The sequence below is a fragment of the Xenia sp. Carnegie-2017 genome, unplaced genomic scaffold, assembly GCF_021976095.1.
Source record: "Xenia sp. Carnegie-2017 unplaced genomic scaffold, XeniaSp_v1 HiC_scaffold_25, whole genome shotgun sequence".
Classification (NCBI taxonomy): domain Eukaryota; kingdom Metazoa; phylum Cnidaria; class Anthozoa; order Malacalcyonacea; family Xeniidae; genus Xenia; species Xenia sp. Carnegie-2017.
Genome location: NW_025813488.1, coordinates 8,007,295 through 8,027,403, shown reverse-complemented (window position 1 = coordinate 8,027,403; position 20,109 = coordinate 8,007,295). Strand labels below are relative to the sequence as shown.

Here is a 20,109-nt window from a genome sequence, read left to right as displayed (position 1 = left end):
GTGTTGATCGCACCTGCTGTTAAATGTCGTAAAATTGCGGTTTTTGCCAACCGTGTTTTTTTAAATCAACGAGCGTTCAAAATTGTCCTGCTCAATCCTTACATTTTCCGGGAGCCGGCCGTGACTTTGACCTTTCTTCCGTACCTATTTGTAGAGTGACGAGAGGCAACAGTGACGATGACCATATGACCGGACGATGATGTATGTCGTATTTTGTTTTAATCGTATATCAGTTGGCGCGTATTTGTCAACTTTGGTAAATGCTCAGCAGTAAACAAAGCCGAATTCACTTGGTACTTTATCAATACTAGGATATTACTGAAGAACATTTTCGCTTATTTATCGACGTGTTACAGTTTGATGAACGGAGGCGTGATGGAGGACAAACATCGTGAAGTTTTGAGAGCGAACAGAATGAAAATCGTTCGTGATTTGGATGTTGACAATGCTACATCATTCTTGTATTCGAAAAGCATCCTATCAGAAAATGATCGCGACGAGATTAAAGCGAATAAAACATTTCAATCTAAAAGTGACAAACTCTTGGATATTCTTCCGAGGCGAGGACCCGAAGCGTTTGGTGTTTTTGTGAAATTTCTCGATGAAAATCAACCATTCTTGAGTAAATACCTGAAACCCGATACAGGTTTGCAAGGTTCGTTGACAAAAGCAAAGTAAAAGAGGATTATTTTACTTACGAGGTTGATGTATCCTTATAAATTTAAATTAAGTAGTTATGACTTTTGAAATTGCTACTTATCTTTTCCCGGAAAGGAAATCGTTAAGGGATTCATCTCATTAACTCGATTTAGGAGTGGTGAGGCGATGTGTAGTTCCATTGTCTATACCGATTTTACGCACGTTAAACAGCTCGATAATTACATGGCGAATGTATATGCCTGTAAAAATCAACGAAAAAACAATGGGTTCATTTCAAAGGAAGTTAATACGTCATAACTTGCAAATGGGAATACTTGCCCCAGTTAGTCACTGCCCGAACAAGGCGACATTTCTCGACATCTGAAAACAAAATCGGTTAACTGACGAGTTCTGTTCGGTGGAAAGCAGTTTGCTTTCATCACGCCGGTCGCGCGTGCCAATCCTTTTGTTTCACCATTTTGGCAAGTAAAGAAATTGTTCCACTTTCGAAAAAAATTGGTCAAGATGTCATATACTTTGAATATAAAATGTTGAGAAACGTGCAATTGAAACTGCCGAAAGCCATAAGCCTGTCGGAAACATTTATTATAATGCGTCACGGCCTTTTGATCAGTGTTGATTTAGGAGTCGTTGACAAATATTTTTTGTTCTCTAATTGCGGACATGTACAACGATGCGGGGGGTGGAGACAAGGAGGGTAACCATCAGTTTGCGACGAAAACGAAAATTAGGACGAAAGCTGATGTATTTTTTAGCTTAAACAATACACTTTAACAATACACTATGTTCCCGGTGTAAAAGTCATCACGGGTCGATTTTTGAAGAATTTGATGTTTGAAGTTTACCTAAAAAACTTGTTTTTAGTTAAATACACAAAGTATGACGTCTTTCACTAATTCATCATTGGCTGTTGAAGCAAGTTACTCAGCGAATTTCGTAGACCGAGAATTTAGTGGTCTGCCATGGAAGAGAAGGGAGGGTTCTACACAATCGCGGTAGAATTCTGCGATTTCCCGACGAAATCTATTTCGTCGATTTTATTAAACCTAAAGGGAACGGGAGGTCCGGGATAAAAATTCTGTTAAATTATAGTTATTGGAATGACTAGTCTCCAGGTCTTATATGTCCACCTCCAATAACTCAAGGATGAAATATTTCCAAATTGTTGTTATGAAGGTACAAAGCAACCCGTGGATAATATGGATGGTCCATATTTTAATCTCGCTAGTGAAACGTTTCCCAAAGAAACAGAGGAAGAGATAAAATACGAAAGTTGTTCGAACACCAGCGGTATAAACAACAGTAGCTGTACACAAGAAGATGGGAAATGGCCATGGAAAGCAAATAAAGGTAGTACTTTCAAGAAATACGGTTGAATACGAGAGTCCCGCTTTAATTACCAAGCTCTGAGGATAGTTTTACTGTTTTATTATCAGAATTTTAGGTTGTCTCGTTATTTATTTCAGTGATATTTGCCGGATCATATTACTTTAAGAGTTTAAGGTTGGGTGCTGGGGAAAACTTCGACTCACTCCAATAAATTAGGAAGAAAACGTTGCGTACCATATTGATGTTTGCAAGTTGCAAGTTGCTACCAACTCTTCAGTTCGACAAATTAGTGATGAGATGATTGGTTGGTTTATCGTAGAGAAATCAAAATTGCTTGCTCGTTTTCAAAAGATCAATGAGCCAGTATAAGTTAAATGAGCACGTCAAGTTGACTTTTGCAGACAAATATGAACGAAACGAGTGTATTTCCGCATTTGTGAAGTTCAAAAATCTTCTGCTAGTTAACCGAATTGCCGATTTTTGCAATCAACTCATCTGTAAATCATATAGCCAAAAAAATTACTTATGATTCAATGTAGAGGTCAATCGTGCAGCACACAAGGATGACAAAACTGATATAAAAAAGAATTTGCAACCTAAACATTCTTCCAGTCATAAAGATGCTATCGCAAGGGATTATATGTACTCAATGACACACAGTCCACGTGGCGAAGCATTCATCATCAACAATAAAAATTTCTTAAAGGAATCAGGAATGCAAAAATACCCACGTAAGGGTACTGACGTTGATCGTGATGCTTTATACGGACTGTTTACGGCCTTGGGTTTTAACACCACAGTTTATAACGACCTAACCACCAAACAAATCATGGAACTTTTTCATCATTATGCCTCAATGGATCACTCAAATTATGATTGCATAATCTGTGCTGTTTTGTCTCATGGTGAAGAGGGGCTTTTTTATGGTACTGATGGCACAATTCTAATCAAAGATTTGACGAGTGTGTTTCAAGGGCGTCTTCCTGGCAAACCGAAACTATTCTTTTTTCAAGCCTGCCAAGGTAGGTTAGTTTTCACTGTAATTGTATCCGCTTTCATTCATCTAAAGCGAAAATATGTGTTGTGTACTTTATCAAGGAAATGATTATATGGATGGGACAGATGCGGTAGATGGAGCACTTGATGAAATTGATGGAAAAGGGAACGAAAAAAGTACAATTCCTCTTGAGGCAGATTTTATGTATGCATATTCCACTGTACCAGGCTACTATTCATGGCGCAACTCTGTCAAAGGCTCTTGGTTTGTTCAGGCCATCGATTCTGTCTTCCGCAAGTACGTTAAGTCAATGGATCTTCTCAGAATGATGACGCGCGTGAATTGTGAAGTGGCTAAACAGAAGTCAAACACAAATGAAAACTATTCCGACAACAAGAAACAGATTCCTTCAATTATCTCACAGCTGCGCAAGGAAGTTTACTTCTTTCCTGAAAATGTTTTGGAGGGTCAGCCGTAAAATTTATGTTTTGATTTGTTTGGATATTTTTTTGCATTGGCTTGAATGATTCATATGATCTCCACTGTACATATGAAATGATATGTAAGGTAACAGTCGCAATTTGCTTTTTGCAGCTTGCACAATCTAATCTATGTTGAGCACAACAATATAACAGTTGCACTTCACAGTTTGCATTAACTGTTCTGTGCATTTTCTGGTTTTTTCTTTCCCCGTTTTCTTGGCAACGGAGAGATATTTGTAAACCTTCGAAGAGTGTTAAAAGGAATTAAATAATCCACAATAATCATATCTATAAACACGTGACAAGAATGACGTTGCATTTTATACACGTTCCCTGTGTATTAATGCTTTTTTATGTAATCAACCTAAAATATTCTTTTAGATTAAAATCGTTATACATTATTATGGAGTGACAAGCGACTTCTCCTATGAAGTACTATAAATGTTAGATAGGGTAAAAGCCAATGAAAGTTGAGAAATAAATGATTTGTAGGGCAGAAATACGAAAATGTATTTTGTCTGTCTAGTATATAACTGTAAGTAGCAAAGTAATAGAAAGCAAGTTGCGAAAAAAAACGCTCAGGTTTCTGACGATAAACTTGATTGTTTACTTCAAAAAGCAATATGGAAGAAATGTCCGCTGAATACGACGTCAAGATATTCATGGTAAAATAAATATAGGGTTTTTGATGTGGAAGCTCTGGGTTTTTGAGCATTCAACCAATCAATACCCGTTTTTTAAAAGGCTGTTTTATATGATGTATAGTGCAAATGTCTGCTAGCTTCATGCAAATATTTTTTCTCAAATTATTATGATTTTTTCTCTGATTATTTTTTCTCATTGTTGGGAATTGTTGGGAATTAATTTCAAATGGCAAACGAAAGAAAAGTCAGGCAATAACTTGACACAGGCAATCAAAAATCCTAACACTCTCCTTCTCAGGATTGGTAGTTGGCATGACTTGGAGAAAATAATTTTGGCAGATGTCAAAGAAACAAAAAATTGCGTGTTTTTTTTCAACCCTGGTTGTTTAAATTGTTCTAATATTGCACTTTCTTCCTCTAGTCTTAGGTCTTTACGTTATCTTTTCACCGAGGTTCTAGCGTACCTATTTTTTGAAAGACGATGACCAGAGGACTGTACATCAGGCGTAGTTGGACGCGTATTTCCAGGCTTTGGTAAGCTCGCAACAGAAAAGAAAGCGGGAATTTCTTCGTATTTCACGAATATTAGGATATTATTGAATGTGGTAAATAGTTACCTACATATTGGGAATAATCTAGTAGTTTGTTTTACATGTATTCTTCGTAGACGTTTCTCATATAATTAAGCGCAATGGTTGTGATGTTGATTGTATTTGCTGTCAAATGTGCAGATAGCGGTTTTCGCAAACTGTGTAATTTACATTCATTAAACAGTTCATCGAATCCCATAATTCTCCTGCTGTGCTCAACAATTAGATTTTCCGATCATACGATTTTGACGTTTGTTCACGTACCTATTTTTAGAGTGACAAAGAATGGATGACCATATGGAGCGTACGTCAACATTGTGACGTATAGTTGGACACGTATTTGCAGCGTCGGTATATTCTCAGCAGATAGCGGAAATTTTGTCATATTACACCAAAATTTGGTTTGGCTAAAAGAAAAGTTGGGTTTGTTAAGCATCGTTACAGATTAAGTAGACAAACGTAATGGAGAAGAAACATCGTGATGTTTTGAAAGAGTACAGAATGGAAATCGTTCGTGATTTGGATGTTGACAAAGCTACATCATTCTTGTATTCGAAAAGCATCCTATCAGAAAATGATCGTGACAAGATTAAAGCGATTAAAACATTGGAATCTAAAAGTGAGGAGCTCTTGGATATGCTTCCAAGTCGAGGACCGGACGCGTTTGGTTTTTTTGTGGAATTTCTCGATAAAAATCAATCATTTTGGGTGATTTATTGAAATCTTACAAAGGTTCAACAGGTCAGTTTAGATAATAAAAACACGAGCATTATTTTACCCATAAGGTTAATGGTTGTTTAACCTTAGGTTATGGATAGCGAATATTCGAGCTTAGGTTTAGCTAACACTGATTCGATAGTTGCTTATTGCGTTACTAAAGCTGCAGATGTACATGGACGACAAACGTTTCCCCCCTTTCTAACACGCACCTTAGTGGCGTAGCCATCTAGATAATTTTGCGGCAAATGTTCGTATTTGCATGTTGAAATCCATAAAAAAACAATTGTTTTCAAACGAAGTTGGTAATACGGCATAATATTCAATTATGAATACTTGCTCCCAAAATAATCGAGCTGCACGAACGAGGCGACATTTCTCAACAAAATCGTAAACCTGATGAGTTCCTATATTCTATATACGAATTACGATAAATATTTAATGTAATTTAGTTTCGTAGTAAACAATTAGCTTTCACTTCCACTTTCGCTGGAAGCGAGGGCTCACCCTCTGTTTCATCATTTTGGCAAATACTGAAGTTACGTCACTTTCAAAAAAAACTCAAGTTGCCATACTTTAAATATAAAAAGTTGATAAACATACAAACTGCAGAAGGTCAATAACCCGGTCATAAATATTGTCTTAAAGTGTCAAGTGGGAAAAATACAAACAAAAACACGACGTTTACTCTGGTTGCCGTCGAGGAATACATTTTCGGTAATCGCGGATATGCACCCGCGATGTGGGAATTGCTCGAGTCTCAAGGAGAGTAGCCATTGTCTACGATAAAAAAAAATTAGGACAAAAGCTGACTTAAGGCGGAAACCGAAAAAAATGGCGAAAACCGAAAAATATAGTGGTCTGCGATGGAGGAGAGGCGAGGGCTCTACTCAATAGCGTTAGAAGTCTGCCATAACCAGATGAAATCTATTTTGTCGACGGTTTCTAACTCCAATGACAATGCCGATGGCCGTTTGTTGAAAAAAGTGCCGATCATCGGCTTACTTTCATTTACTTCCATAAGAACTATAGGAAACTAGGGTTTTGGGATGAAAAATTATAGGAAATTATAATAATTTAAATGACTCCCTCGTCCAGGTCCAAGGTATATGCCCACCTCCAATAACTCAAAAATTCTTTTTCAAAAGTATTTCCAAATTGTTGTTATTAAAGGTACAAAGCAACCAGTTGATAATGTAGATGCTCCAGCGCGTGATCTCGATGATGAAAAGTCTCCTAAAGAAACTGACGAAGAATTAAAACATGAGAACTCCCAGAACACTTTTGGTAAAACCACTAGTAGCTCTACACAAGAAGATGGGAAATGTTCTAAATTGATTCCTAAACCGAATGAAGGTAATTGAAAACATTCATGTACCACTAGAGTTTAATGACCTCGTCAAGTTGACTTTTCACAACCAAATATGAACAAAGCAAGTGTATTTCTACTTTTCTGAAGTTAAAAAAATCCTCTGCTGATTAAATGAATTGCCAATTCATTTGTAAATCATATAGTAAAAAGAAGCTTATATTGATTATGGTTTAATGTAGAAGTTAATCCAAAGTCGCACGAAAACGACAAAGATGATAAAGAAAAGAACTTGATACCTGAATACTTTTCCAGTCATAAGGATGTTATCACAAGGGATTATATGTACTCAATGTCACACAGTCCACGTGGCGAAGCATTCATCATCAACAATAAAAATTTCTTAAAGGAATCAGGAATGCAAGAATACCCACGTAATGGTACTGACGTTGATCGTGATGCTTTATACGTACTGTTTACGAAATTGGGTTTTATAACCATAGCTTATGACGACCAAACCACGAAGCAAATCATGGAACTTTTTCGTGATTATGCCTCAATGGATCACTCAAAACATGATTGCATAATCTGTGCTGTTTTGACTCATGGTGAAGAGGGGCTTTTTTATGGTACTGATGGCACAATTCCAATCAAAGAATTGACGAGTGTGTTTCGAGGATGTCTTCCTGGCAAACCCAAATTATTCTTTTTTCAAGCTTGTCAAGGTAGGTTAGTTTTCACTTTTCACTATAATAGTATCCATCTTTCATTTTTTAGTGAAGAATATAATGCGTGTTTTTTATAAAGGTTTGAAATATATGGAAGGGATTGATCTGAAGGATGGAAAAGATGAAATTGACGCAAAAGAGAAAATTGACGCAAAAGATGAAATTGACGCCCCAGGGAACAACAAAATTACGCTTCCTCTTGAAGCAGATTTTATGTATGCATATTCTACTGTACCAGGCTACTATTCATGGCGCAACTCTATCAAAGGCTCTTGGTTTGTTCAAGCCATCGTTTCCGTATTCCAAAAGTATGCATCTTCAACGGATCTTCTTAGAATGATGACGCTCGTGAATTGTGAAGTGGCAAAACAGAAGTCCTACACAAATGATTACTTCTCCGATAACAAGAAACAGATTTCTTCAATCGTCTCGCAGTTGCGCAAGAAAGTCTACTTCTTTCCTGAACATGTTTTCGACGATCAGCCGTAAAGTTCATGTTTTGATTTGTATGGATATTTTTCATGCTACTAGTGACTTTTCATTAACTTTTTTATGTATGGTGATGTTAAGATGGTGAGTTGGACTATAAATCTGAGGGAAAAATTTCCTGAAATGATTCAAATGTCTGTATAATTAATTCACAATAGAAAAATATTTTGAGCACGACTGATTTCACGTAACCGTTTACACAAACTTTTTCTGCATTTTTCTGTTTATGTCCTTTCGCATGAAGATGAAATCTACCTTTTCTAGGCAAGGGAGAGCTATTGATTAAACTTTGATGTGATAAAAGGAATTAGTTAATCTACAATGATCATATCTATAGACAAGTGACTGGAATAAAGTTACATTTTATGCATGTTCACTGTGTATTAATGTTTTTAATGTTATCAAGTTTACAATATCCTGTTATATTAAAATCCTCATACACACCATTATGGGTTGACTGTCGATTTCTACCGTGATGCACTAAATATATGATGGGGTAAAAGTGCAATGACAAGTGAGAAATAAGTGATTTGTATAACTGAAATACGGAAATGTATTTTGTCTGTCTAGTATATAACTGCAAGGAGTAAATAAGAGAAAGCAAGTTGATAAAAAAAGCACTCAAGTTTCTGACGATAAACTTGATTTTTTACTTCAAAAGGCAATTTTGGAGTAGTTTCCACAAAGTCGTTTGCTTTTTAACACTCGGGTTTTTGAAATGGAAACTCTATGTTTTTGAGCATTAGAATACCCGTGTTTTTTAAAAGTCTGTTTTGTATGATGTATAGTGCAAATGTCTGCTGGCTTCATGCAAATATTTCTTCTCTGATTAGCTTTTGTTTTTTCTAACTGTTGGGAATTATACAGCACGGATGCCAAACTAATTTCAATGGAACATGAATTTTTTGAGTTTTTTGCATTGTTCCAATATTGCCCATTCTTGCTCTACCGTTAGGTTTTTCCGTCTTCTGGTCACCCGAGGTCCTGGCGTTTCTTTTTTTAGTGACGATGACCAGATGACCGGAACTCGACTTAGTGACGTAAGTAATATGATGCACTGATATGATGTCGAATTATGTTCCCAGCCAACAGGAAGGAGAGCGGAAATTTCTTTGTGTTTCACGAATACTAGGATATTATTGAAGAGCTTTTTTGCGTGTTACAGTTGATGAACGAAAACGTAATGGAGGACAAACATCGTGAAGTTTTGAGAGCGAACAGAATGGAAATCGTTCGTGATTTGGATGTGGACAATGCTACATCATTCTTGTATTCGAAAAGCATCCTATCAGAAAATGATCGTGACGAGATTAAAGCAATTAAAACATTGCAATCTAAAAGTGAGAAACTCTTGGATATTCTTCCGAGGCGAGGACCCGAAGCGTTTGGTGTTTTTGTGAAATTTCTCGATGAAAATCAACCATTCTTGATTAAATACCTGAAATCCGATACAGGTTTGCAAGGTTTGTTGACAAAAACAAAACGTGAGCATTGTAAATTTTACGTGAGCGGTTAATGATGGTTGTTTAACCGAATGAATTAAGGAGTTATAATTTTAATTTCATTAATTTATACGATTTGTTACAGACAGACTTAGCTTTTAAGATTGCTATTTTTGCGGGGAGGAAATTACTCGTATGTGGAAATTTTTGACATAAATCTTTTCAAACTGTTGTTATAAAGGTTCAAAGCAACTTGTGGATATTTGGGATGGACCATCACACAGCCTCGATGATAAAAAGCTTCCCCACGAAACTGATGAAGAGTTAAAACCTAAGACGTTTGATGACACCAGTGTTAAACCAGGAATGGGTTCAGCACATCAAGATGGGAAGGGTTCATGGACACCAAATCAAGGTAGTATTTTCCATAAATGTGGTAAAATATTCAAGGTCTGCTTTCACAAAGCCAAGAATAGTGTTTTGATGTATCAGAATTTCAGACTGCATCGGTGTTAAATTAAATGATGGCTACCAAGTCATACTATTTCAATCATTTAGTGTTTGGTTCTAGGAAAAACCCAAACCAATAAATAGTGAAGTAATGTGGGACAGAAATACGAAAATGTATTTTGTCTGTCTAGTATATAGCTGTAAGTAGCAAAGTAATAGAAAGCAAGTTGCGAAAAAAAACGCTCAGGTCTCTGACGATAAACTTGATTGTTTACTTCAAAAAGCAATATTAAAGAAATTTTCCGCTGAATACGACGTTAAGATATATATGATAAAATAAATATAGGTCCAATAAAATAGCTAAACATCCATTGAGCAGAGTCGTTTGCTTTTTAACACTTGGGTTTTTGATGCGGAAGCTCAGGGTTTTTGATGCGGAAGCTCTGGGTTTTTGATGTGGAAGCTCTGGGTTTTTTGATGTGGAAACTCTGGGTTTTCGAGCATGCAACCATTCAATACCTTGTTTTTTAAAAGGCTGATTTATATGATGTATAGTGCATATTTCTGTTAGCTTCATGCAAATATTTTTTCTCAAATTACTGTGATTATTTTCTCTGATTATTTTTTCTAATTGTTGGGAATTGTAAACCACGGATGCTAAACTAATTTCAAATGACAAACGAAAGAAAAGTCAGGCAATAACTTGACACAGGCAATCAAAAATCCTTTCACTCTCCTTCTCAGGATTGGTAGTTGGCATGACTCGGAGAAAATAATTTTGGCAGATGTCAAAGTACAAAAAATTGCGTGTTTTTTTTCAACCCTGGTTGTTTAAATTGTTCTAATGTTGCACTTTCTTCCTCTAGTCTTAGGTCTTTACGTTATCTGGTCACCGAGGTTCTAGCGTACCTATTTTTTGAAAGACGATGACCAGAGGACTGTACATCTAGCGTAGTTGGACGCGTATTTCCAGGCTTTGGTAAGCTCGCAACAGAAAAGAAAGCGGGAATTTCTTCGTATTTCACGAATATTAAGATATTATTGAATGTGGTAAATAGTTACCTACATATTGGGAATAATCTAGTAGTTTGTTTTACATGTATTCTTCGTAGACGTTTCTCATATAATTAAGCGCAATGGTTGTGATGTTGCTTGTATTTGCTGTCAAATGTGCAGATAGCGGTTTTCGCCAATGGTGTATTTTACATTCATTAAACAGTTCATCGAATCCCATAATTGTCCTGCTGTGCTCAACAATTAGATTTTCCGATCATACGATTTTGACATTTGTTCACGTACCTATTTTTAGAGTGACAAAGAATGGATGACCATATGGAGCGGACGTCAACATTGTGATGTATAGTTGGACACGTATTTGCAGCGTCGGTAAATTCTCAGCAGATAGCGGAAATTTTTTCATATTACACCAAAATTTGGTTTATTTGAAAGAAAAGCTGGGTTTGCTAAACATCGTTACAGATTAATTAGACAAACGTGATGGAGGACAAACATCGTGAAGTTTTAAAAGCGTACAAAATAGAAATCGTTCGTGATTTGGATGTTGACAATGCTACATCATTCTTGTATGCGAAAAGCATCCTATCAGAAAAACAGTTTAACAAGATTAAAGCGATACCAGTACACCAAGATAAAAGTGAGGAGCTTTTGGATACTCTTCCAAGTCGAGGACCGGAGGCGTTTGGTTTTTTCTGGAATTTCTCAATAAAAATCAATCATTTTTGGGTGATTTATTGAAATCTTACAAAGGTTCAACAGGTCAGCTTAGATAATAAAAACACGAGCATTATTTTACCCATAAAGTTAATGGATGTTTAACCTTAGGTTATAGATAGCGGATATTCAGGCTTAGGTTTACCTAATACTGTTTCCATAGTTGCTTATTGCGTTACTAAAGCTGCAGATGTACATGGACGACAAACGTTCTCCCCTTTCAAACACGCACCTTAGTGGCGTAGCCATCTAGATATTTTTGCGGCAAATGTTCGTATTTGCATGTTGAAATCCATAAAAAAAACAATTGTTTTCAAACGAAGTTGGTAATACGGCATAATATCCTAACATGAATACTTGCTCCCCAAATAATCGAGCTGCACGAACGAGGCGACATGTCTCAACAGAATCGTGAACCTGATGAGATTCGATATTCTATATACGAATTACGATAAATATTTAAATGTAATTTACTTTTGTAGTAAACAATTAGTGTTCACTTTTACTTTTGCTGGAAGCGAGGGCTCATCCTCTGTTTCATCATTTTGGCAAATACTGAAGTTACGCCACTTTCAAAAAAAACCTCAAGTGGCCATACTTTAAATATAAAAAGTTGAGAAACATACAAACTGCAGAAAGACGATAACCCGGTCATAAATATTGTCTTAAAGTGTCAAGCGTGAAAATAAAAAAAAAACACGACGTTCACTCTGGGGACCGTCGACGAATACATTTCGGTAATCGCGGTTATGCACTCGCGATGTGGGAAATGCTTAAGTCTCGAGGGGAGTAGCCATTGTCTGCAATAAAAACAAAAATTTAGCACAAAAGCTGACTTAAGACGGAAACCAAAACAAAAAATTTAGCGAAAACCGAAAAATATAGTGGTCTGCGATAGAGGAGAGGTGAGGGCTCAACTCAATAGCGTTAGAAGTCTGACGCTTATTTCGCCATAATCAGACGAAAACTTTTTGTCGGTTTCTAACTCCAATTACAATGCCGATGGCCGATTGTTGAAAAAAGTGCCGATCATCGGCTTACTTTCATTTACTTCCATAAGAACTATAGGAAACTAGGGTTTTGGGATGAAAAATTATAGGAAATTATAATAATTTGAATAACTCCTCGCCCAGGTACTAGCTATATCCCCACCTTCAATAACTCAAAAAATCTATTTCAAAAGTATTTCCAAATTGTTGTTATTAAAGGTACAAAGCAACCAGTTGATAATGTAGATGCTCCATCGCGTAATCTCGATGATGAAAAGTCTCCTGAAGAAACTGACGAAGAGTTAAAACATGAGAACTCCCCAAACACTATTGGTAAAACCACCAGTATCTGTACACAAGAAGATGGGAAATGGTTTAAATGGCGGCTTCCTAAACCGAATGAAGGTAATTGAAAACATTCATGTACCACTAGAGTTTAATGACCTCGTCAAGTTGACTTTTCGCAAACAAATATGAACAAAGCAGGTGTATTTCTACTTTTCTGAAGTTAAAAAATTCCTCTGCTAATTAACTGAATTGCCAATTCATTTGTAAATCATATAGTAAAAAGAAGCTTATATTGATTATGGTTTAATGTAGAAGTTAATCCAAAGTCCCACGAAAACAACGAAGATGACAAAAAAAGAATTTGATATCTGAATACTTTTCCAGTCATAAAGATGTTATTGCAAGGGATTATATGTACTCAATGACACACAGTCCACGTGGCATAGCATTCATCATCAACAATAAAAATTTCTTAAAGGAATCAGGAATGCAAAAATACCCATGTAAGGGTACTGACGTTGATCGTGATGCTTTACACAAACTGTTTGAGGCCTTGGGTTTTCACACCACAGTTTATAACGACCTAGCCACCAAGCAAATCATGGAACTTTTTCATCATTATACCTCAATGGATCACTCAAAACATGATTGCATAATCTGTGCTCTTTTGACTCATGGTGAAGAGGGGCTTTTTTATGGTACTGATGGCACAATTCCCATCAAAGAATCGACGAGTGTGTTTCGAGGACGTCTTCCTGGCAAACCGAAACTATTCTTTTTTTAAGCTTGTCAAGGTAGGTTAGTTTTCACTTTTCACTATAATAATATCCATCTTTAATTTTTTAGTGAAGACAATAATGCGTGTTTTGTTTAAAGGTTTCGAATATATTGAGGGGATTGATCAGAAAGACGGAGGAAGTCATTATGAGAACAACAAAATTACGCTTCCTTGTGAGGCAGATTTTATGTATGCTTATTCTTCTGTACCAGGCTACTATTCATGGCGCAACTCTGCCAAAGGCTCTTGGTTTGTTCAAGCCATCGTTTCTGTCTTCCGCAAGTATTCTAAGTCAATGGATCTTCTCAGAATGATGACGCGCGTGAATTGTGAAGTGGCTAAACAGAAGTCAAACACAAATGAAGACTATTCCGACAACAAGAAACAGATTCCTTCAATTATCTCACAGCTGCGTAAGGAACTTTACTTCTTTCCTGAAAATGTTTTAGAGGGTCAGCCGTAAATTTTATGTTTTGATTTGTTTGGATAGTTTTTTGTATTGGCTTGAATGATTCAAGTGTTTAAGTACTTTAGGGAGTGTTTACATGAATCCTGAATGATTTTCAATTCCAATCGAAACGTGATGTCAATCCACGTTTACATGGGAAATCAACACAAATATTGACATTTCGTAGGAATTTTGAATTTTGAAGATAACGAACTTAAACATTATAACAACCCTTTTCTTTTCTTTCGTTTCTAAGTTAATATAGCTTAATGCTTGCATGAAACTAATTGTTGCCTTTTTTCGTACTCATTTTAGCCTATTTAGCCGCCTTATTTGCTTACGAGCTTCAATTTCCCAGAAGACAATACACATGATGCATGCGTGCTTTGTCATTAATCACAATATCATTCCAGAATGAAACTCAATACGCGTTTACATGAGGTTAAAACTAAATTTCGATCCGGAATGAATTTCGATGAAGAATGAAAATAGGAATGAACTCGATCTGGATCGAGTTGTAGCTCATTCCGGATTCATGTAAACATGTGATAAGATTTCTTTTAAAATGGAATAAGTTCATCCCGGATTCATGTAAACACCCCCTTAGTATGATCTCCGCTGTTCATGTGAAGTGATATGTAAGGTAACAGTCGCAATTTGCTTTTTGCAGCTTGCACAATCTAATCTATGTTGAGCACAACCATATTTCAGTTGCACTTTGCAGTTTGCATTAACTGTTCTGTGCATTTTCTGGTTTTTTTTCTTTTCCCATTTTCTCGGCAACGGAGAGATATTTGTAAACCTTCAAAGAGTGTTAAAAGGAATTAAATAATCCACAATAATCATATCTATAGACACGTGAAAAGAATGACGTTGCATTTTATACACGTTCCCTGTGTATTAATGCTTTTTTATGTAATCAACCTAAAATATTCTTTTAGATTAAAATCGTTATACATTATTATGGAGTGACAAGCGACTTCTCCTATGAAGTACTATAAATGTAGGATAGGGTAAAAGCCAATGAAAATTGAGAAATAAATTATTTGTAGTACAGAAATACGAAAATGTATTTTGTCTGTCTAGTACATAGCTGTAAGTAGCAAAGTAATAGAAAGCGAGTTGCGAAAAAAAAACGCTCAGGTTTCTGACGATAAACTTGATTGTTTACTTCAAAAAGCAATATTGAAGAAATTTCCGCTGAATACGACGTCAAGATATTTATGGTAAAATAAATATAGGTCCAAATAAAATAGCTAAACGTCCATTGAGCAGAGTCGTTTGCTTTTTAACACTTGGGTTTTTGATGCGGAAGCTCTGGGTTTTTTGATGCGGAAGCTCTGGGTTTTGATGCGGAAGCTCTGGGTTTTTGATGTGGAAGCTCTGGGTTTTGAGCATTCAACCAATCAATACCCGTGTTTTTTAAAAGGCTGTTTTTATATGATTTATAGTGCAAATGTCTGTTAGCTTCATGCAAATATATTTTTCTCGAATTATCATGAGTTTTTTCTCTGATTATTTTTTCTAATTGTTGGGAGTTGTAGACCACGGATTCTCAACTAATTTCAAATGGCAAACGAAAGAAAAGTCAGGCAATAACTTGACACGGATGCTAAACTAATTTCAAATGGCAAACGAAAGAAAAGTCAGGCAATAACTTGACACAGATGCTAAACTAATTTCAAATGGCAAACGAAAGAAAAGTCAGGCAATAACTTGACACGGATGCTAAACTAATTTCAAATGGCAAACGAAAGAAAAGTCAGGCAATAACTTGACACGGATGCTAAACTAATTTCAAATGGCAAACGAAAGAAAAGTCAGGCAATAACTTGACACGGATGCTAAACTAATTTCAAATGGCAAACGAAAGAAAAGTCAGGCAATAACTTGACGCAGACAATCAAAAATCCTTACACTCTCCTTCTCAGGATTGATAGTTGGCATGACTCGGAGAAAATAATTTTGGCAGATGTCAAAGTACAAAAAATTACGTGTTTTTTTCAACCCTGGTTGTTTAAATTGTTCTAATATTGCACTTTCTTGCTCTAGTCTTAGGTCTTTACGTTATCTGGTCACCGAGGTTCTAGCGTACCTATTTTTTGAAAGACGATGACCAGAGGACTGTACATCTAGCGTAGTTGGACGTGTATTTCCAGGCTTTGGTAAGCTCGCAACAGAAAAGAAAGCGGGAATTTCTTCGTATTTCACGAATATTAAGATATTATTGAATGTGGTAAATAGTTACCTACATATTGGGAATAATCTAGTAGTTTGTTTTACATGTATTCTTCGTAGACGTTTCTCATATAATTAAGCGCAATGGTTGTGATGTTGCTTGTATTTGCTGTCAAATGTGCAGATAGCGGTTTTCGCCAACCGTGTATTTTACATTCATTAAACAGTTCATCGAATCCCATAATTCTCCTGCTGTGCTCAACAATTAGATTTTCCGATCATACGATTTTGACGTTTGTTCACGTACCTATTTTTAGAGTGACAAAGAATGGATGACCATATGGAGCGTACGTCAACATTGTGACGTATAGTTGGACACGTATTTGCAGCGTCGGTATATTCTCAGCAGATAGCGGAAATTTTGTCATATTACACCAAAATTTGGTTTGGCTAAAAGAAAAGTTGGGTTTTCTAAGCATCGTTACAGATTAAGTAGACAAACGTAATGGAGAAGAAACATCGTGATGTTTTGAAAGAGTACAGAATGGACATCGTTCCTGATTTGGATGTTGACAAAGCTACATCATTCTTGTATTCGAAAAGCATCCTATCAGAAAATGATCGTGACAAGATTAAAGCGATTAAAACATTGGAATCTAAAAGTGAGGAGCTCTTGGATATGCTTCCAAGTCGAGGACCGGACGCGTTTGGTTTTTTTGTGGAATTTCTCGATAAAAATCAATCATTTTTGGGTGATTTATTGAAATCTTACAAAGGTTCAACAGGTCAGTTTAGATAATAAAAACACGAGCATTATTTTACCCATAAGGTTAATGGTTGTTTAACCTTAGGTTATGGATAGCGAATATTCGAGCTTAGGTTTAGCTAACACTGATTCGATAGTTGCTTATTGCGTTACTAAAGCTGCAGATGTACATGGACGACAAACGTTTCCCCCTTTCTAACACGCACCTTAGTGGCGTAGCCATCTAGATAATTTTGCGGCAAATGTTCGTATTTGCATGTTGAAATCCATAAAAAAACAATTGTTTTCAAACGAAGTTGGTAATACGGCATAATATCCAATTATGAATACTTGCTCCCAAAATAATCGAGCTGCACGAACGAGGCGACATTTCTCAACAAAATCGTAAACCTGATGAGTTCCTATATTCTATATACGAATTACGATAAATATTTAATGTAATTTAGTTTCGTAGTAAACAATTAGCTTTCACTTCCACTTTCGCTGGAAGCGAGGGCTCACCCTCTGTTTCATCATTTTGGCAAATACTGAAGTTACGTCACTTTCAAAAAAAACTCAAGTTGCCATACTTTAAATATAAAAAGTTGATAAACATACAAACTGCAGAAGGTCAATAACCCGGTCATAAATATTGTCTTAAAGTGTCAAGTGGGAAAAATAAAAACAAAAACACGACGTTTACTCTGGTAGCCGTCGAGGAATACATTTTCGGTAATCGCGGATATGCACCCGCGATGTGGGGAATGCTCGAGTCTCAAGGAGAGTAGCCATTGTCTACGATAAAAAAAAATTAGGACAAAAGCTGACTTAAGGCGGAAACCGAAAAAAATGGCGAAAACCGAAAAATATAGTGGTCTGCGATAGAGGAGAAGTGAGGGCTCTACTCAATAGCGTTAGAAGTCTGCCATAACCAGATGAAATCTATTTTGTCGACGGTTTCTAACTCCAATGACAATGCCGATGGCCGTTTGTTGAAAAAAGTGCCGATCATCGGCTTACTTTCATTTACTTCCATAAGAACTATAGGAAACTAGGGTTTTGGGATGAAAAATTATAGGAAATTATAATAATTTGAATGACTCCCTCGTCCAGGTCCTAGCTATATGCCCACCTCCAATAACTCTAAAAATCTTTTTCAAAAGTATTTCCAAATTGTTGTTATTAAAGGTACAAAGCAACCAGTTGATAATGTAGATGCTCCATCGCGTAATCTCGATGATGAAAAGTCTCCTAAAGAAACTGACGAAGAGTTAAAACATGAGAACTCCCAGAACACTATTGGTAAAACCACTAGTAGCTCTACACAAGAAGATGGGAAATGTTCTAAATTGATTCCTAAACCGAATGAAGGTAATTGAAAACATTCATGTACCACTAGAGTTTAATGACCTCGTCAAGTTGACTTTTCACAACCAAATATGAACAAAGCAAGTGTATTTCTACTTTTCTGAAGTTAAAAAAATCCTCTGCTAATTAAATGAATTGCCAATTCATTTGTAAATCATATAGTAAAAAGAAGCTTATATTGATTATGGTTTAATGTAGAAGTTAATCCAAAGTCGCACGAAAACGACAAAGATGATAAAGAAAAGAATTTGATACCTGAATACTTTTCCAGTCATAAGGATGTTATCGCAAGGGATTATATGTACTCAATGACACACAGTCCACGTGGCGAAGCATTCATCATCAACAATAAAAATTTCTTAAAGGAATCAGGAATGCAAGAATACCCACGTAATGGTACTGACGTTGATCGTGATGCTTTATACGGACTGTTTACGGCCTTGGGTTTTAAAACCAAGGCTTATAACGACCAAACCACGAAGCAAATCATGAAACTTTTTCATCGTTATGCCTCCAGGGATCACTCAAAGCATGATTGCGTAATCTGTGCTGTCTTGACTCATGGTGAAGAGGGGCTTTTTTATGGTACTGATGGCACAATTCCAATCAAAGAATTGACGAGTGTGTTTCGAGGATGTCTTCCTGGCAAACCCAAATTATTCTTTTTTCAAGCTTGTCAAGGTAGGTTAGTTTTCACTTTTCACTATAATAGTATCCATCTTTCATTTTTTAGTGAAGAATATAAGGCGTGTTTTTTATAAAGGTTTGAAATATATGGAGGGGATTGATCTGAAGGATGGAAAAGATGAAATTGACGCAAAAGAGAAAATTGACGCAAAAGATGAAATTGACGCCCCAGGGAACAACAAAATTACGCTTCCTCTTGAAGCAGATTTTATGTATGCATATTCTACTGTACCAGGCTACTATTCATGGCGCAACTCTATCAAAGGCTCTTGGTTTGTTCAAGCCATCGTTTCCGTATTCCAAAAGTATGCATCTTCAACGGATCTTCTTAGAATGATGACGCTCGTGAATTGTGAAGTGGCAAAACAGAAGTCCTACACAAATGATTACTTCTCCGATAACAAGAAACAGATTTCTTCAATCGTCTCGCAGTTGCGCAAGAAAGTCTACTTCTTTCCTGAACATGTTTTCGACGATCAGCCGTAAAGTTCATGTTTTGATTTGTATGGATATTTTTCATGCTACTAGTGACTTTTCATTAACTTTTTTTTATGTATGGTGATGTTAAGATGGTGAGTTGGACTATAAATCTGAGGGAAAAATTTCCTGAAATGATTCAAATGTCTGTATAATTAATTCACAATAGAAAAAATATTTTGAGCACGACTGATTTCACGTAACCGTTTACACAAACTTTTTTCTGCATTTTTCTGTTTATGTCCTTTCGCATGAAGATGAAATCTACCTTTTCTAGGCAAGGGAGAGCTATTGATTAAACTTTGATGTGATAAAAGGTATTAGTTAATCTACAATGGATCATATCTATAGACACGTGACTGGAATAAAGTTACATTTTATGCATGTTCACTGTGTATTAATGTTTTTAATGTTATCAAGTTTACAATATCCTGTTATATTAAAATCCTCATACACACCATTATGGGTTGACTGTCGATTTCTACCGTGATGCACTAAATATATGATGGGGTAAAAGTGCAATGACAAGTGAGAAATAAGTGATTTGTATGACTGAAATACGGAAATGTATTTTGTTTGTCTA

General features: G+C 36.1%; 5 protein-coding genes and 2 long non-coding RNA genes across 8 annotated transcripts; all 7 read left to right on the top strand.

Annotated features, from left to right (window-relative positions):
* Nucleotides 1-71: 71 nt before the first annotated feature.
* LOC124452400 (caspase-7-like) lies at nt 72-3,968 on the top strand. The gene is made up of 5 exons (XM_047002930.1): nt 72-201; nt 357-655; nt 1,837-2,010; nt 2,529-3,011; nt 3,088-3,968. The coding sequence occupies exons 1-5, from the start codon at nt 197-199 to the stop codon at nt 3,462-3,464; spliced, it is 1,338 nt and encodes a 445-aa protein (XP_046858886.1). The 5' UTR covers nt 72-196; the 3' UTR covers nt 3,465-3,968.
* Nucleotides 3,969-5,164: 1,196 nt separating this feature from the next.
* On the top strand, nt 5,165-6,783 carry LOC124452522 (death domain-containing protein CRADD-like). Its single transcript, XM_047003081.1, has 3 exons — nt 5,165-5,410; nt 5,510-5,590; nt 6,568-6,783. The coding sequence occupies exons 1-3, from the start codon at nt 5,165-5,167 to the stop codon at nt 6,781-6,783; spliced, it is 543 nt and encodes a 180-aa protein (XP_046859037.1).
* On the top strand, nt 6,593-8,391 carry LOC124452401 (caspase-7-like). Its single transcript, XM_047002931.1, has 3 exons — nt 6,593-6,775; nt 6,971-7,453; nt 7,536-8,391. Exons 2-3 carry the CDS (start codon nt 7,072-7,074, stop codon nt 7,943-7,945), a joined length of 792 nt encoding a protein of 263 aa, XP_046858887.1. The 5' UTR covers nt 6,593-6,775; nt 6,971-7,071; the 3' UTR covers nt 7,946-8,391.
* A 651-nt stretch (nt 8,392-9,042) lies between these two features.
* LOC124452521 lies at nt 9,043-15,131 on the top strand. The gene is made up of 5 exons (XM_047003080.1): nt 9,043-9,408; nt 9,629-9,898; nt 12,777-12,962; nt 13,722-14,157; nt 14,679-15,131. Exons 1-4 carry the CDS (start codon nt 9,114-9,116, stop codon nt 14,084-14,086), a joined length of 1,116 nt encoding a protein of 371 aa, XP_046859036.1. The 5' UTR covers nt 9,043-9,113; the 3' UTR covers nt 14,087-14,157; nt 14,679-15,131.
* Nucleotides 10,002-11,214, top strand: LOC124452403. The gene is made up of 3 exons (XR_006950766.1): nt 10,002-10,630; nt 10,704-10,816; nt 11,147-11,214. It is a non-coding gene; the product is annotated as an uncharacterized LOC124452403 (long non-coding RNA).
* LOC124452402 lies at nt 11,461-13,341 on the top strand. The gene is made up of 3 exons (XR_006950765.1): nt 11,461-11,613; nt 12,777-12,962; nt 13,158-13,341. It is a non-coding gene; the product is annotated as an uncharacterized LOC124452402 (long non-coding RNA).
* Nucleotides 15,132-16,121: 990 nt separating the features above from the next.
* On the top strand, nt 16,122-19,986 carry LOC124452399 (caspase-3-like). Of its 2 annotated transcripts, XM_047002929.1 has the most exons (5): nt 16,122-16,307; nt 16,567-17,034; nt 18,183-18,365; nt 18,561-19,043; nt 19,126-19,986. In XM_047002929.1, exons 2-5 carry the CDS (start codon nt 16,755-16,757, stop codon nt 19,533-19,535), a joined length of 1,356 nt encoding a protein of 451 aa, XP_046858885.1. In that variant the 5' UTR covers nt 16,122-16,307; nt 16,567-16,754; the 3' UTR covers nt 19,536-19,986. The 2 variants fall into 2 exon arrangements, with proteins under 2 accessions (XP_046858885.1, XP_046858884.1); XM_047002928.1 differs by lacking the exon at nt 16,122-16,307 and having other exon boundaries at nt 16,554-17,034.
* Nucleotides 19,987-20,109: the final 123 nt, after the last annotated feature.